At 47.7% G+C, this 16,133-nt stretch overlaps 1 protein-coding gene across 1 annotated transcript in view; it reads left to right on the top strand.

Annotated features, from left to right (window-relative positions):
* Positions 1-16,133, top strand: part of LOC149427537 (aldo-keto reductase family 1 member A1) — a gene marked incomplete at its 3' end in the record, with an annotated part of 39,054 nt that overhangs the window by 12,925 nt on the left and 9,996 nt on the right. The window contains exons 2-4 of the mRNA XM_089667924.1: positions 3,550-3,657; positions 7,326-7,442; positions 10,927-11,078. Coding sequence (XP_089524050.1) covers positions 3,568-3,657; positions 7,326-7,442; positions 10,927-11,078 — 359 coding nt within the window. The remainder of the gene's footprint in view (positions 1-3,549; positions 3,658-7,325; positions 7,443-10,926; positions 11,079-16,133) is intronic.

Here is a 16,133-nt window from a genome sequence, read left to right as displayed (position 1 = left end):
GGAGGCCGTGGTAAGGCGCAGGGACATCTCCATCACTTCCAGGACAGGCAGTCTGAAGTACGCATTTTACTTTATTTTATTTTTTTTACTTCTAATGTTGCTTTTGGCACCTTTTTTATTTCACTCTCAGAAACATAGAAAAGTGACGGCAGAAAAAGACCGAGTGGTCCATCATTTTTTGCTTTTTTTTGTGTGTGTGTTTTGTTTTTGTTTTTTCTTTTTTTGTGATCCCAGTGCCCCCAGTGACTCTCCTGTGACCCCATCACCCCGGTGCTCCCAGAAACTCTCCTGTGACCCCAGCACCCCGGTGCTCCCAGACACTCTCCTGTGACCCCAGCACCCCGGTGCTCCCAGACACTCTCCTGTGACCCCAGCACCCCGGTGCTCCCAGAAACTCTCCTGTGACCCCATCACCCCGGTGCTCCCAGAAACTCTCCTGTGACCCCATCACCCCGGTGCTCCCAGAAACTCTCCTGTGACCCCATCACCCCGGTGCTCCCAGAAACTCTCCTGTGACCCCATCACCCCGGTGCTCCCAGAAACTCTCCTGTGACCCCATCACCCCGGTGCTCCCAGAAACTCTCCTGTGACCCCATCACCCCGGTGCTCCCAGAAACTCTCCTGTGACCCCATCACCCCGGTGCTCCCAGAAACTCTCCTGTGACCCCATCACCCCGGTGCTCCCAGAAACTCTCCTGTGACCCCATCACCCCGGTGCTCCCAGAAACTCTCCTGTGACCCCATCACCCCGGTGCTCCCAGAAACTCTCCTGTGACCCCATCACCCTGGTGCCCCCAGAGACTCTCCTGTGACCCCATCACCCCGGTGCCCCCAGAGACTCTCCTGTGACCCCATCACCCTGGTGCTCCCAGAAACTCTCCTGTGACCCCATCACCCCGGTGCTCCCAGAAACTCTTCTGTGATCCCATCACCCCGGTGCTCCCAGAAACTCTTCTGTGATCCCATCACCCCGGTGCTCCCAGAAACTTCTGTGATCCCATCACCCCGGTGTCCCCAGAAACTCTCCTGTGATCCCAGCACCCCGGTGCTCCCAGAGACTCTACTGTATTTCTGTGATCCCAGCACCCCAGAGAAAACTGGATCTCATTCTTTATAAAAGGCAAGTTCATGAGGGTTTACATCTTCTCTATAGTCCATAGAGAGAGAATTACCTTGAATAACCCAACACTCCCAATAAATGGCACGCCCTTCTGTGCCCACAACTATCCTGGCAAGACTCTACTTGTATGTATGTATACACTACCCAACCGCACTCTATACAACGCCTGCCAACCTTTCATGTCTTCTTCAATTACAAGCCGGAACATTAGGATCCGCGTGCCGAGCCATTTTCCGCACTGTCATAGTGAGTTCTTCATTTCTCTACTCCAATGCCAGCAGATGAGATTGGCACATTCCATTCAGAGGCCATGTTATGCCTGGCACACATGGACTGCAAAACTGGCCAAACAACATGCATTCCTATGCCTTCCAGGTGCCCAACAAACCACAAGCTGTCCTGAGCCAAGTGACCCATTACATACCGCCCCCTCAGTTTGCTTCCCTTGGCAGTATTCCTCTTCCAGTCATCAGAATGTTTGTATGACTTCAGACAAAGGTGGATGTACTTCTGCCTCCCTATTGGTTTTTTTAATGTGTTGGTCAACCTCACTGACCAGTAGGGAGACGCAAGAGGCGGGGCTGTCACGTACCTGATGGGAGACTGAAATGACGAGGTCGGCCACTAGTCCTGACCCCACTGGAGTTGGAACAGAGGGTGTCTAGGGACCAGGGGGCGCCAGTAGATGTTGTTTGCAGCTCTTGCAGATGATGACTCTGGAAGACTGATGAACCTCCAATTGAGGCACAGTGGTAACAAGCAGAGCTGGTATGGTGGGTCGCCAGGCGTGCACCAGAGCAAGGCAGGAAGCGAGGGAGAGAGACAGGGGCAGTGTCCTAGGAATAGCCGGGGTCATCAACAGGCGGGCAGCACGGTGCAAAGTCAAGAGCAGAGCCGAAATCAGGAGCAGAGCCGAAGTCAGGAACCAGTATCAATCAGGAGAGTAATCAGAGTCCGGTCAGCAACAAGGAAATCACACAGGAACAAGCAGGACACGGGGGGAGCTGAAGACCAGTCAGCACTCAACATGGGCAGAGACACCCTTTACATAGTCAGTCTGGCGCCAATCTTCGCCGTGCATGCGCACAACCGATCACTCTTCTCCGGACGTTTCTATGCGCATTTCTATTCACAATTCGTCTCACCGGAAATCCCTTACAGGGACAATGCTTGACTAACAGGAGAAGTCAAGATTTGTACAGAACTTCAGCTTCTCATATCTCTGGAGAATACATTTGTAGATATCCAATAGATGTTGGCAACTTACGAAGGATTCTGTAATTAGAGGGATTCCTTCATCAGACAAGCAAAGTACAGTCAGATCCGGCTCTGGAAAAGTGCTTTGCATGGCATGTCGGGCTTAAATCTATGTACATGTTCATCCTTTACCTCTTATCAGCCTGGAACCCCCCCACCACCCTCCCAATCACCACCTTGTACTTGACACAGGCTCCATCACAGTTACTTCCCTTCGGCTTCATGTCCATCAGAGTGACCCCATCCTGCCCAAGCCCATGGCCCACTATAGGTTCCTTGCTGTGATCTTATGATCCCTGCCAGGCCTGGGCCCACATGCAACTCTGCTGAGTCCAGTCCCACCTGCTAAAGCAATGGGGCATGGGTCCACAGTACAGGAGCCTTAACTGCACCACCTTCCAATCAACAGCCCTGCCCCCACCACATGCTGTAGTTCCATCCTCTCGCCTCTACATCAGTGATGAGTCCTGGAGTAATGTAGTGGTGGGAGGATGAAACCACGTCGCGTGCACAGGGGACACAGGGATCCGACACTCCTGGAAGTGTCAAATGCTGAGCAGATTGATGAGGGCTGCATTGCTAGAACAAGTGTAAGGTTAGACACATGGGTCATGAGGGGGGTGAATACCTATAGTACCTATTACAAGGATTTTTGCTTTGATTTTTTTCATCACCTAAGAGATAAGGGGATAGGCCATAAATATTTGTGAGTTTTGTGAGCGATAAATTTCTAACTTGTGTGATATTGCTATTATTTGATGTTTGCTCAAAGTGAGGACAATTGGTTGTACAGGAACACGTCTGGCTGATAACACGTTGCCTTGACGTTCATGTCCCCCAATCAGAAAGTGAGGTCTGGCTGAGGGCCATCGTGGGGGATGAGCAGTCAATGTAATGTTTACCTGACAGGCAGCTTTCTGGTTGTTTTCCTGCTTGGAGGAAATGGATGAGCCAAAGTATTCCCCCTTTCCTATCGGAGTTTCCTTTCTGGACACAAAAGCAAAAAAAAAAAAAAAGAATATTCCGCTTCATTGGCAAAAGTATGGCTTTGAAGGGATGTTCTCCCAAAGTGTTCTTCTGAATTATTTTAAATTTGTGACCATTCCATGGACTGACAGGAGCACGCTCCATGTGCTTATTTTCATGACCATTTTTTCATTCTTGCATGACAGGTCCACCTAAAAGCAAACATGGCGACTGCTGCTGAGTGTGAGACTTTGTACACCGGTCAGAAGATTCCCCTTCTTGGACTTGGCACGTGGAAAAGTGCACCTGGCCAGGTAAGATTATTGATGATCTTCTGTCTCTAAGAAACCCCTCACATAAAAGGAGAACCTCCTGTCTACACAAACTATTGTACTGGAGAAAAAAAATGTAAAGCCTTAAATCCCACTTTTAAAATTGCCTTCCAAGACCCTTTGTACCATATTAAAACATTCAACGCTGATCAATTGAGCAGATCACCATGACAAGTCAATGACCTAAAATGGTTACCAGACCTACAACTGCCAGCATTTGTGTGACAAGAGAGAAGCTTGAGGGTGGAGTGGTGATGGAATGACTTTCTCTACCTAGCCATCCCAAACTCCTTAGGCTCAGAAGATCGCCTCTACCATTTACATCAGGACCGCAAACCAAAGCAGCCATTGCTTTAAAAGCATCACCCAGTTGGCAGATTGGAACCATCAGCTGGAGGTGTTGTGGAGAATACGCCTAACATTCTCTATAAAACATGATGGAGAATGGCCCAACATGGCGTCTGTTTTTGAAGTGAGGTGATGATGGAGTGACTTTCGCTACCCAGCCCTCTCAAACTCCTTAGATTCAAAAGGTCACCTCTGTAGGGTCTACCCTTTACATCTGAGCCTCAGACCAAAAGCAGCCATTGCTTTAAAAGCATCACCCAGTTGGTGGATTGGGACTGTCGACTGAAGGTGTTGTGGAAATTGCGCCTAACATTCTCTATAAAACATGATGGAGAATGGCCCAACATGGCGTTTGTTTTTGAAGTGAGGTGATGATGGAGTGACTTTCGCTACCCAGCCCTCTCAAACTCCTTAGATTCAAAAGGTCACCTCTGTAGGGTCTACCCTTTACATCTGAACCTCAGACCAAAAGCAGCCATTGCTTTAAAAGCATCTCTCAGTTGGTGGATTGGGACTGTTGACTGAAGGTGTAGTGGAGAATACTCTCAATGTTTTCAATAAAACCTGAAGAAGAATAGCCAGACATATTACTAGAGTTGTGATGATGCAGCTTTCTTTGCCAAGGCCTTCCAAACTCCTTAGGCTCAGAAGGTCGCCTCCACAGGGTCTACCCCTAACATCAGGACTTCAGAGCAAAAACAGCCATTGTTTTAAAAGCATCACCCACTTGATGGATTGGAACCATGAGCTGGAGGTGTTGTGGAGAATACTCCCAACATTCTAAATAAAACATGACGGAGAATGGCCAGACATGGTGACTGTTGGAATGGAGTGGTGATGGAGTGATCTAATCTGCCCAACTATCCAAAACTCCTTAGGCTCAGAAGGTCAGCTCTATAGGGTCTACCCATTACATCTGGACCTCAGACCAAAAGTGGCCATTGTTTTAATGCAAAGTATACCTTATTGTGCCACTCCAAGCTTTGTGGAAGGAAGGAAACGGATCACCCCACCGGCAAGTGAGAAGACGGGAGCATGGGTCTGAGCGATTCCAGTGTCAGCCAATACAAGTAAAGAGATGGACGCTGCTCAATTGACCCCAGGGGTCCAATGTTAAGGCATGGCCAGTACAGCGGCTGAGGCCATTCCTTAACATTAGACTCCTGGGGTCAATTGAACAGCAGCTATCCCTTAATATTGCATTAATGCATCACGCAGTTGGTGGATTGGAACCATGAGCTGGAGGTGTTGTGGAGAATACTCCCAGCAATAAAACATGACGGAGAATGGCTAGACATGGCAACTGTTGGAATGGAGTGGTGATGGAGTGATCTAATCTTCCCAGCTCTCCCAAACTCCTTCGGCTCAGAAGGTCAGCTCAATGGGGGTCTACCCATTACATCTGGACCTCAGACCAAAAGTGGCCATTTTTTAATGCAAAGTATACCTTATAAGGCCATTCCTCAACATTGGACTCCTGGGGTCAATTGATTAGCGGCTATCCCATAATATTGTGTTAATGCATCACGCAGGTGGTGGATTGGAACCGTCAACTATAGGAGTTATTGAGAATACTCCCAACGTTCTCAATAAAGAATGGCTAGACCGAGCCTGCTTTCAGAGAAACAATAACCACTTGGATCAAAAGACAACGTTTCATTTTAGAAAGGAAATCTGATTATGTAGAATTGTTTCCTGTGTTAATTCAGGGAGAGGATAGTTAGGGAGCATCAAACAAAACCCACATAGAATGGATTTCCAATTAATTACGAAGGACAACCATTGTGGCCTCTATTGTGTTGAACGTCCACCCTATGATCTGCACTGGGAGGAGACCTTCTCCGATAAAAAGGAATCTTCTTGTTTTACAATATTTATAACATCTCCGATATCATTCTGTTGCCGCCTCGTTATCTGGACGTCCTTAATATTTAATGCTTGGGGGTCATTTCCACTTCTGAGATGATGATTGATGGAAATACTTTGTGTGGTTCCCTTTCATCTGTGAATAGATCTTTCCTCATTTGATGGATGTTATTATGGGGCCTGCAGCTGTCCGCAACAGAGGAGCGTTATGTCAGGGAAGATAATAGATGGAGGGCCCCTCTACTTCTCACTCCGAATAGATGAAAGAGCGCCAGGAATAGTTCTAAGTATGCAGGTTAGAGGATCGGATCCCGTATAATGAAACCTAAAATAAAAACGGGGCAGCAGAAAAAGACCAAGTGGTTGATTGAGTCTGCCCCTTATTCAAATCTCTTGCTTTTTGACCCCTTTCCTCTGGGCTGCCCTTTAAGAGTGTCTTAAGTCAGGGAAACAAAGACCTCCTAATCATGCGACAACTGTGATTGGCTGTCACAAGCTTCCAATTTTAAACAAAGACCAGGAGCTATCCATGACAGCTCAGTCACAGGGCTGGGCGCCACAGTGAGTATGCTCTCAGAATGGCAGTTCAGTATGGATGCATGTGTGCAGTGGCTAGTTGTTAAGGCGCTCCCACCCTGCCTGCCACAAATACAGTATACAGTATGTACGGCCAGTGGGAACAGGTTAAACTTTCTGCTGGAGCAGGGGTCTCCAAACTATCCAAACAGAGGGCCAGTTTACACCCCTTCAAACTTTAGGGGGGCCGGACTGCTGTCAGTGGGGGTCGAAAATGTCCTGACGTCAGTGGGAGTAAAAATTCCCCTTATTTAGTATTAGGGGAAGGAACTGTGCCCCGTCATTGGTGTCAGTGGGAGGAACGGTGCCCCGTCATTGGTGTCAGTGGAAGGAATAGTGTCCCATCATTGGTGTCAGTGGGAGGAATAGTGCCCCATCATTGGTGTCAGTGGGAGGAATAGTGCCCCATCATTGGTGTCAGTGGGAGGAATAGTGCCCCATCATTGGTGTCAGTGGGAGGAATAGTGCCCCATCATTGGTGTCAGTGGGAGGAATAGTGCCCCATCATTGGTGTCAGTGGGAGGAATGGTGCCCCATCATTGGTGTCAGTGGGAGGAATGGTGCCCTATCAATGGGAGGAATAGTGTCCATCGTTTGTGTCAGTGGGATGACTAATGCTGCATTCTCGGTGTCAGTGGAGGGACCTATTTTCCACGGTTAATGACCGTGGGGGGAGTAATGCCCTGAGGGCTGAATAAAAGCAAGCAATGAGCCGCAGTTTAGAGACCACTGTTTTAAAATATAGATTTGTGTTTGCCCCAACCTTGTTCAAATTTATCGATGACTTTCTTGGTAGCATCAGTCAGCGTTATCCATACAATCCATACGTTTTGTTAATTGGCCTCCTTTTCTTATGACAGGTGAGGGACGCAGTGAAGTACGCCCTGAGTGTCGGTTATCGGCACATAGACTGTGCCTCCGTGTACGGAAATGAAGCTGAAGTTGGAGAAGCCATCAAGGAAAGTCTCGGTGACAAGGTAACATTATTGATGTCCACATAACGGTCCCACAGTCATAATTGGCATGCATGGACCGTGGTTCTATAGCCGAAAAGGTCAATGCTTGTGGACATCTGACCATCATATCTAAATGAGCTTGTTGGACATCCCACTTCACAACCCTGATCATTAATATGAAGTTGCGTGAAACCCCTCCTCCACCTTCCATGACCTTTATTATGGATAAGCCCCTTTTTATGGCTACGACATCCTTTTACTCTACTGGGAAGGCTTTCCACATTCGAAGGGTGTCTGTGGAAATATCTACCTATTTGCAAAGTCCGTTATGGGGGGAAATGAATGTACCCAAAATGGCCAAGGGTTTGTCCACAGCTATATGAGCTTCTTCCACATCCCATTCCAAAACCATGGCCATTAATGTAGAGTTGCCTCCATAACATCCTCCACTCTTCTAGGAAGACTTTCCACAAGATCCTGGAAGGTGTCTGTGGGAATTTGTACCTATATGTGTGGTCAGGAACTGCTGTTGGATGTGAAGGCTTGGAATCGCCATTCCAGTTCATCTCAAAGGTGTTCAGTAGGGTTGAGGTCAAGGCTCTGTTCAGGACACTCAAGCTCCTCCACACCAAACTGGTCATCCATGTCTTTATGGATCTGGCTTTGTGCACTGGGTACAGTCATGGTGCAACAGAAAGAGTCTTCACCAAACTGTTACCACAGAGTTAGCTGAAAACAATTGTCTATAATGTCTTTGTATGCTGCAGGATGGCTAGGACCCTTCACTGGGAACTTGTGAACGCCATCATTTGGGATGGAGTTGAGATTTGACGTAGTCAGAAGGCAAACTGGGTATATCCCAGGAACAAGCAGGGTCTTCTCAGAGGAGTGGACGACCACTCAGCAATGATCTTGAGTCTTGCGGTGCTCTAAATAAGCCACTGGGTGCCAAAGTCAACCAGCTTTGGGCCATAAAGTGTATGTTACAGAACCCAGCAAGTGTGCACATCTACTGTCCTTCAATAGTAGCGGGTCATGTTTCTGTACATATCCAATAGAGAAGATGGGACTTTCAGGGCGCATAGACATGAGTACCACACAATAAAAGTTATATCATTTTTATTTCGTATTTTGGTAAAAAACACAAGGAAAAAATACAGAAACATAAAAACAATTTCAATTCTAAAAATACCAACTGAGATTCAAACTTGGTTAGGTAAATGTAGTTACTCCCTACATGTTTCGCCCTCACGGGCTTGTTCAGGGGAGATGTTTTGAGGAAATTTCTACCGCCAAGGCAGTCCTGGATGTGAAAGCTCACGGAGCTAGGAGAAAATGACCTAAAAAAAATCTTAATTGGCCTACACGTCCAAAACAGTTGTAGAGGATATAATGGGCATCAGATATCACCTGTTAAATGCTTTAGAAGGATATATAGGTATAACCTAACAAAGATCTATTTGACCTATATACGTCCACAACCATAAGAGAGGAAACAATGGACATCAAACATCCATCTGTTAAATATTGCAATTCAAGTAGAAAGGAAAATGTAGGGATAAAGGATTTACAGTGGGGCAAAAAAGTATTTAGTCACCACCAATGGTGCAAGTTCTCCCACTTACAAAGATGAGAGAGGCCTGTAATTGGCATCATAGGGAGACCTCAACTATGAGAGACAAAATGAGAAAACAAATCCAGACAATCACATTGGCTGATCTGGAAAGAATTTATTTGCAAATTATGGTGGAAAATAAGTATTTGGTCACCTACAAACAAGCAAGATTTCTGGCTCTCACAGACCTGGACCTTCTTCTTTAAGAGGCTCCTCTGTCCTGCACTCATTACCTGTATCAATGGCACCTGTTTGAACTTGTTATTAGTATAAAAGACACCTGTCCACAACCTCAAACAGTCACACTCCAAACTCCACTATGGTAAAGACCAAAGAGCTGTCCAAGGACACCAGAAACAAAATTGTAGACCTGCACCAGGCTGGGAAGACTGAATCTGCAATAGGCAAGCAGCTTGGCGTGAACAAATCAACTGTGGGAGCAATAATTAGAAAATGGAAGACATACAAGACCACTGATAATCTCCCTCGATCTGGGGCTCCACGCAAGATCTCACCCCGTGGGGTCAAAATGATCACAAGAACGGTGAGCAAAAATCCCAGGACCACACGGAGGGACCTAGTGAATGACCTGCAGAGAGCTGAGACCAACGTAACAAAGGCTACCATCAGTAACACACTACGCCGCCAGGGACTCAGATCCTGCAGTGCCAGACGTGTCCCCCTGCTTAAGCCAGTACATGTCCGGGGCCCGTCTGAAGTTTGCTAGAGAGCATTTGGATGATCCAGAAGAGGATTGGGAGAATGTCATATGGTCAGATGAAACCAAAATACAACTGTTTGGTAGAAACACAACTCGTCGTGTTTGGAGGAGAGAGAATGCTGAGTTGCATCCAAAGAACACCATACCTACTGTGAAGCATGGGGGTGGCAACATCATGCTTTGGGGCTGTTTCTCCACAAAGGGACCAGGACGACTGATCCATGTACAGGACAGAATGAATGGGGCCATGTATCGTAAGATTTTGAGTGCAAACCTCCTTCCATCAGCAAGGGCATTGAAGATGAAACGTGGCTGGGTCTTCCAACATGACAATGATCCCAAACATACCGCCCGGGCAATGAAGGAGTGGCTTCGTAAGAAGCATTTCAAGGTCCTGGAGTGGCCTAGCCAGTCTCCAGATCTCAACCCCATAGAAAACCTTTGGAGGGAGTTGAAAGTCCGTGTTGCCCAGCGACAGCCCCAAAACATCACTGCTCTAGAGGAGATCTGCATGGAGGATGGGCCAACATACCAGCAACAGTGTGTGCCAACCTTGTGAAGACTTCCAGGAAACGTCTGACCTCTGTCATTGCCAACAAAGGATATATAACAAAGTATTGACATGAACTTTTCATATTCACCAAATACTTATCTTCCACCATAATCTGCAAATAAATTCTTTCCAGATCAGCCAATGTGATTGTCTGGATTTGTTTTCTCATTTTGTCTCTCATAGTTGAGGTCTCCCTATGATGCCAATTACAGGCCTCTCTCATCTCTGTAAGTGGGAGAACTTGCACAATTGGTGGCAGACTAAATACTTTTTTGCCCCACTGTAAATTGAGGATCAATTTTCAATTCCACCACCAGATACCAGCAAAGGACAAAAGTCCAGACGATATTAGCTCCATTCAGATCCAAAACCGCCTCCAAGATACTCCGTGTGCACTGGTGATTTTTTTTTCCTTTCTTGTGTTTTTTACCAAAATACGAAATAAAAATTCTATAACTTTTAATGTTTGGTATTCCTGTCTCTGCACCCTGAAAGTCCCATCTTCTCTATTGAATATTTGCAGTTTTAAGGGATGTGGTGCAATAATCATATCTGGACGCTCGCTCGCCACGTCACTTTTTTTGTACACGTGTAACACGTCTTTGTTTTGTGGCAGGGATTGAAACGAGAAGAGATTTTTGTGACTTCCAAGCTCTGGAACAACAAACATCACCCGGATGATGTAGAGGGAGCTCTGAAGAAGACCCTCTCTGATCTCCAACTCTCCTACCTGGACCTCTATCTCATGCACTGGCCCTACGCCTTCAAGTAAGTGCGACGTCCAATCATTATAAAAATGTATTTATTACGGGTATTTATATAGCGCCATCAACTTACCCAGAACGTTACGTACCGTATATTCACATCAGTCCCCGCTTTCAAGTTGCTTGCAATCTAGGGTTCCTAACTCACTTCCCGAAGGGGAAGGACCTTACCCTGAACCCCTGGGGGGCAAGGCTCCTGACAGGGACACGGTTATGAACTTTGTCCACCTAGCCAAAAGGCCTGATGGACCCCTCTTTGTGAACAGCCAAAGCCAACCACTGAGTACTAGGTTGAGGGACTCTCCCAAAGAGAGACCCCCCCCCCCCCAGGTTCAGGGGAGGAAGGAACCTAATGGCCACACATTGTCCCCCTAGACTACAGTGTAGGCCCAAGGACCCACACCCTCCATCCAGTGAAAAAAAAAACGCACACACAAAAGTAAAAAAACTACAAAATGTGGGGGAGAAAAACAAATGAAACAATTAAAAAGTGGCCGTGCAATTGTACGCTGGCTAGGACCTGAGGCCTAGTGGCAAGAAATTCCCCCACACCAGGGGCGGACTGACCATTTGGAAACTTGGGCACTGCCCGAGGGCCCGGGGTCAGTAGGGGGCCCCATGAGATGCCCCCAGTACCTTTTTCATAGGCTTTTTTGAGTTTGGGCAAGGACACAGGGGCCCCATGATCCCCTATTGCCCGGGGGCCCCATGAGTTGTCAGTCCGCCCCTGCCCCAGACTTAGCCAAAAGGTCTAGCCCATAGAGGCGCAGTGCAGAATAGGTTTTCCCTGGAGGAATTACTCCCGTGCCCCAACTGCCTCTCGGTGCCCCAGTTTCTGTTCCAGCCGGTTCAATCCTTCAGAGCCCCCATCGTACCAGCAGGGATACTATACTGGGGCCCATTACAGGAGACAAGTCACCTAGAAGCATGTCCTCGGAGTTTGGAGAACCCGGAGTTGACTGCGCAAGCACAGGGAGAACATGCAAACTCCAGGCAGGTCGTGTCGTGGACAGGATTGATGCAAGGCAGGATTTCTAACCACTTGTGCCAGCCCCTCCCCCGAGCTCTGCTGAACGGGGATGGCAAGATACTGACATCAGATCAAAATTCGGGTATTTACACTTTTTGTTTTAATAGAGAAAATTCAAAATGGAATGTTTCCCTCCCCATGAGTTATGTATCAATCTCCACCTGCCCCCTCCTCTAAGAAAACTGGATGCTATAATATATATATAATTTTTTTTTTTTTTATGGCGGGAAAATCCTTTTTTAGGGGACCCCTACCTGCCCTTCATAATTTCTGGCCACGGCCACAATGATATGTGCAATGCCCGCAGACTCCTGGAGTACCCAGGTCACAGGACCCAGGAGTTTGCGGGGAGCTCTATGCCACATGCTCAGTGCTGTGTCATCGGGGGGGGGGGGATTGGATCATAAGGTTTGTGGTGAGGTCAGCAGGTACTTTTTGCACTTATCAATCAGATATCACAAAATGCTTTCAATGGGACCAAATGGGAGAGAACTCCGTTTACATTCCGGCACACTGCTAGTGTGCTGCGATGACTGCACTCTCATGCCAGCCAATCAGCAACCTGGAAGAACCCGGGGAGAAGATGCGGGTGTCTGGCCTTTTAGTTTAACCTGGTCAGTTGCTTGGGTGTACTACGTCTGTTCAAAGAGTGAACTGCTAATCAGAAGCAGAAGGCTACCACCATGTGGGCTTTCTTCAGCCAACTCCCAGCTTCAAAGTGAATGTGATGCTGCGGCTGTATAGCCATCAGTCCCTTCCTTCATGCCAGGTACTCGGTGTCATCCTAGACTCCCATCTGTCCTTTCAGCCCCAAATCCAATCACTGTCCAAATCTTGTAGACTTCACCTCTGCAACACCTCCAACCGCTGCAGCACCTCCAACCGCCGCAACACCTCCAACACCTCCAAGATACGCCCGTTCTTAACCTCTGGAACCACTAAGCAACTTATTCACTCCCTTGTTATCTCTCACCTTGGCTACTGTAACTCCCTCCTCATTGGCCAACCTCATCGCAGGCTATCCCCCCTCCAGTCTATCAAGAATGCTGCTGACAGACTCATCCACCTTACTAACTGTTCCATTTCCGCCACCCCTCTCTGCCAATCCCTCCACTGGCCTCCACCCCTCTCTGCCAATCCCTCCACTGGCCTCCATTCAGTGCCCTCCACCCCTCTCTGCCAATCCCTCCTCTGGCCTCCATTCAGTGTCCTCCACCCCTCTCTGCCAATCCCTCCACTGGCCTCCATTCAGTGTCCTCCACCCCTCTCTGCCAATCCCTCCACTGGCCTCCACTCAGTGTCCTCCACCCCCCTCTGCCAATCCCTCCACTGGCCTCCACTCAGTGTCCTCCACCCCTCTCTGCCAATCCCTCCACTGGCTTCCCATTGCCCAACGATTAAAATTCAAAACATTAACAATAACATAAAAAGCTACTTATAACTCCGCCCCCAATTACATCACCAATCTTGTCTCCAAATATCACCCAAACCGTCCTCTCCGCTCCTCCCACGACCTCCTGCTCTCTAGCTCCCTTGTCTCCTCCTCCCATGCTCATCTCCAGGACTTCTCCAGGGCTTCCCCCATCCTCTGGAACTCTTTACCCCAATCTATCAGACTATCGCCTACTCTGCCCACTTTTAGACAATCTCTGAAAACCGATCTCTTCAGGGAAGCCTATCCTGCCCTCAGCCAATAATGGAATCTTCTACTCTTCCAACCAGTCCATCCCCCACAGTTATTACCTTTTGTGCCACTAGCCCCTCCCTCTTAGATTGTAAGCTCCAACAAGCAGGGTCCTGCCAACCCTTTTGTATTGAAGTGTATTGGTCCCCCCCTTCTCTACCAGTGGCTCCCCACCGTTGTTCCGGGGCCAATCCCGCTCTTACCGGGACCACAACCTCCAGCTTGAGGATGGACAGCGGTATGAGAGCAAAGCAAATCCATGCCACGTTCTCACCTGCAAACAAAGAAACAGGAAAGCGACGAGGATTTTGTCTCCTCCGGTTTCCAGTCCACCATTACCTGACCGGTACAGCCAGGGGACACACCTGACCAAGGGGATCTGTGCTCAGTTAGATGGTGTGAAGGGCAGGGGAGACATTGGGGTCTATTAGACCCCTGATGTCCCCATAAAGAGTACCTGTCACCTGCCCAATGCGATCACATGGGGTGTATTAACCTCTTAGCAATCAAGTTAAAATGCATAAAAACGTTTTAAAACATCAAATTGTAATGAAATGTATTAAAAAAAAATAAAAAATTGCCGTAACTCTCAGGTCACACGCCTATGTAAACCGCGGTCGCAGCACATGTGACGTATCACCGCGAATGTCAGAGGGAGAGGAATCATTTTAGCACAAGATCTCCTAGTTGACTCTAAACTGAAGAGCTGTAAAGGCTTTTAAAGCATCACTCATGGTGAATTTTTGGTACCAACGTTTTTTTGCGATATCACGGGCGCAGTCAATTTTTAATATTTGGCATGTTTGGTATCTATTTACGTGACGCGACCTCATCTTTTATATTTTACCACAAAAATGGATATTATATTGTGCACTAAAATTTATTTTTATTAAACTCTCTTTCCTGAAAATTTGCATTTGTAATGAACAGTTGTGCAAATATCGTGTGACGAAAATTTGCAACTATCGTCTTTTTTTTTTTTGTTCCATTCATTCTAAGGTCAAAATGTTAAATGCAAACAAGATCTTGAATTTGGATGTTCTGAGAATTTTCATACAAATTTTCATTTAATTTCTACCCAGCTTAGGGCCTACTCTAATCTTCTGTAGCACTACCCCCTTGAGAGCCGCTGGTTTTTGGCCCCCCTATTTCCTGCATGGCCAGGCAACAGGCATTTTCCAGTCAGAAACCAGTTCATGGGCTTTTTTGTTGGTTTTATGTATAGTTAGACAACTTGGATAGGGTCTAGGGGTATATGGGACGTCCAACTTGACTTGGAAAAAATAACTCTGAGGACAAACTTCCTAAATTTTGTATACAAATGATGGATCCTGGACTGTCTACTCCCTCCGAGGGGCATCAGTCTCTTGACGGATCAGTAACACAGTCTCTGTGGTCCCCTCTGTATATAAAACTCTTCAGACCCCAGCTAGAAACTGCCCATCCACCTGGCAGTAACCCAGAGCTAGATTCTGGAACAGACTTGTAGCACGGTCTCAGGGAGAACTGGTTGGGTATGACATACAATGGTCATTTAAAATAATGAACAAAAATTCAGCGCTCACATGATTTTGAATGGGATGGTAACATCGGGTGGAATGGGATGGTAACATCGGGCACAGTGGGAGGGAACTGGGGAAAAGGAGTGGGCACAGAAATAAATGAAGAGGAGTCACTAGGTGGAATGGTCCATGGGATGGACAATGTGAGGAGAAGGCCTGAGCCAAAGCACCTGGATGGAAGCCGGCAAGTCTCGTCAGGGATGGTGGAGATCCTAAGAGACCTTAGAGGTGGCAGAGTGGATTTGGTAGGTGCGTCCTGGGCAGGATGGTGGAAGAAGGGATGGACCGGAAGGCAAACGCCTGGGAAAGGACCGGCAGCTCCTCCTCAAGGATGTGGGGAATCTCTCAAAGATATGTAGAAGAAAAGGAGGGCGCCAGGTCAGGAGAAGTAAGATCAGTGAACAAGGAGAAGCAGAAAACTTACATCTGGGATTCCTCCAGTCGGCATGTAAAGTGGAGGGACCGGAAAAGGAGCGGGATGATGGTGCAATCAGGTGGATGGACCGGTGACAGCCGTGGAACCATGCAGGGAGCCGCTGGCAACTCGAAGATGTAGGCTCAAAATTCCCGCCCAGCAGGGAAGATGACAGGTGCCGTGACAGGTAGAAACAGAAGAAAGGAGCCAGTTTTGCTCAATAAAGGAGGAGGAGCTTCTGAAACGTGTTGCAGCCCCGCCCACCAGCCATTCACGGCACCTGTCATGGTACCTGGCCCCTAGCAGCCTTCTCTCCTGTAGGCCCTGGAGGTGTAGAGGTGCTCACACTGTCCTTGTGTCCTGTAGCT

Source organism: Staurois parvus, unplaced genomic scaffold, assembly GCF_062004578.1.
Source record: "Staurois parvus isolate SC_StPar_1 unplaced genomic scaffold, SC_StPar_1.0 ptg003674l, whole genome shotgun sequence".
In the NCBI taxonomy this organism is placed as follows: Eukaryota; Metazoa; Chordata; class Amphibia; order Anura; family Ranidae; genus Staurois; species Staurois parvus.
The sequence above is the reverse complement of the archived record's forward strand: the minus strand, read 5'-3'. Positions and strand labels throughout refer to the sequence as shown.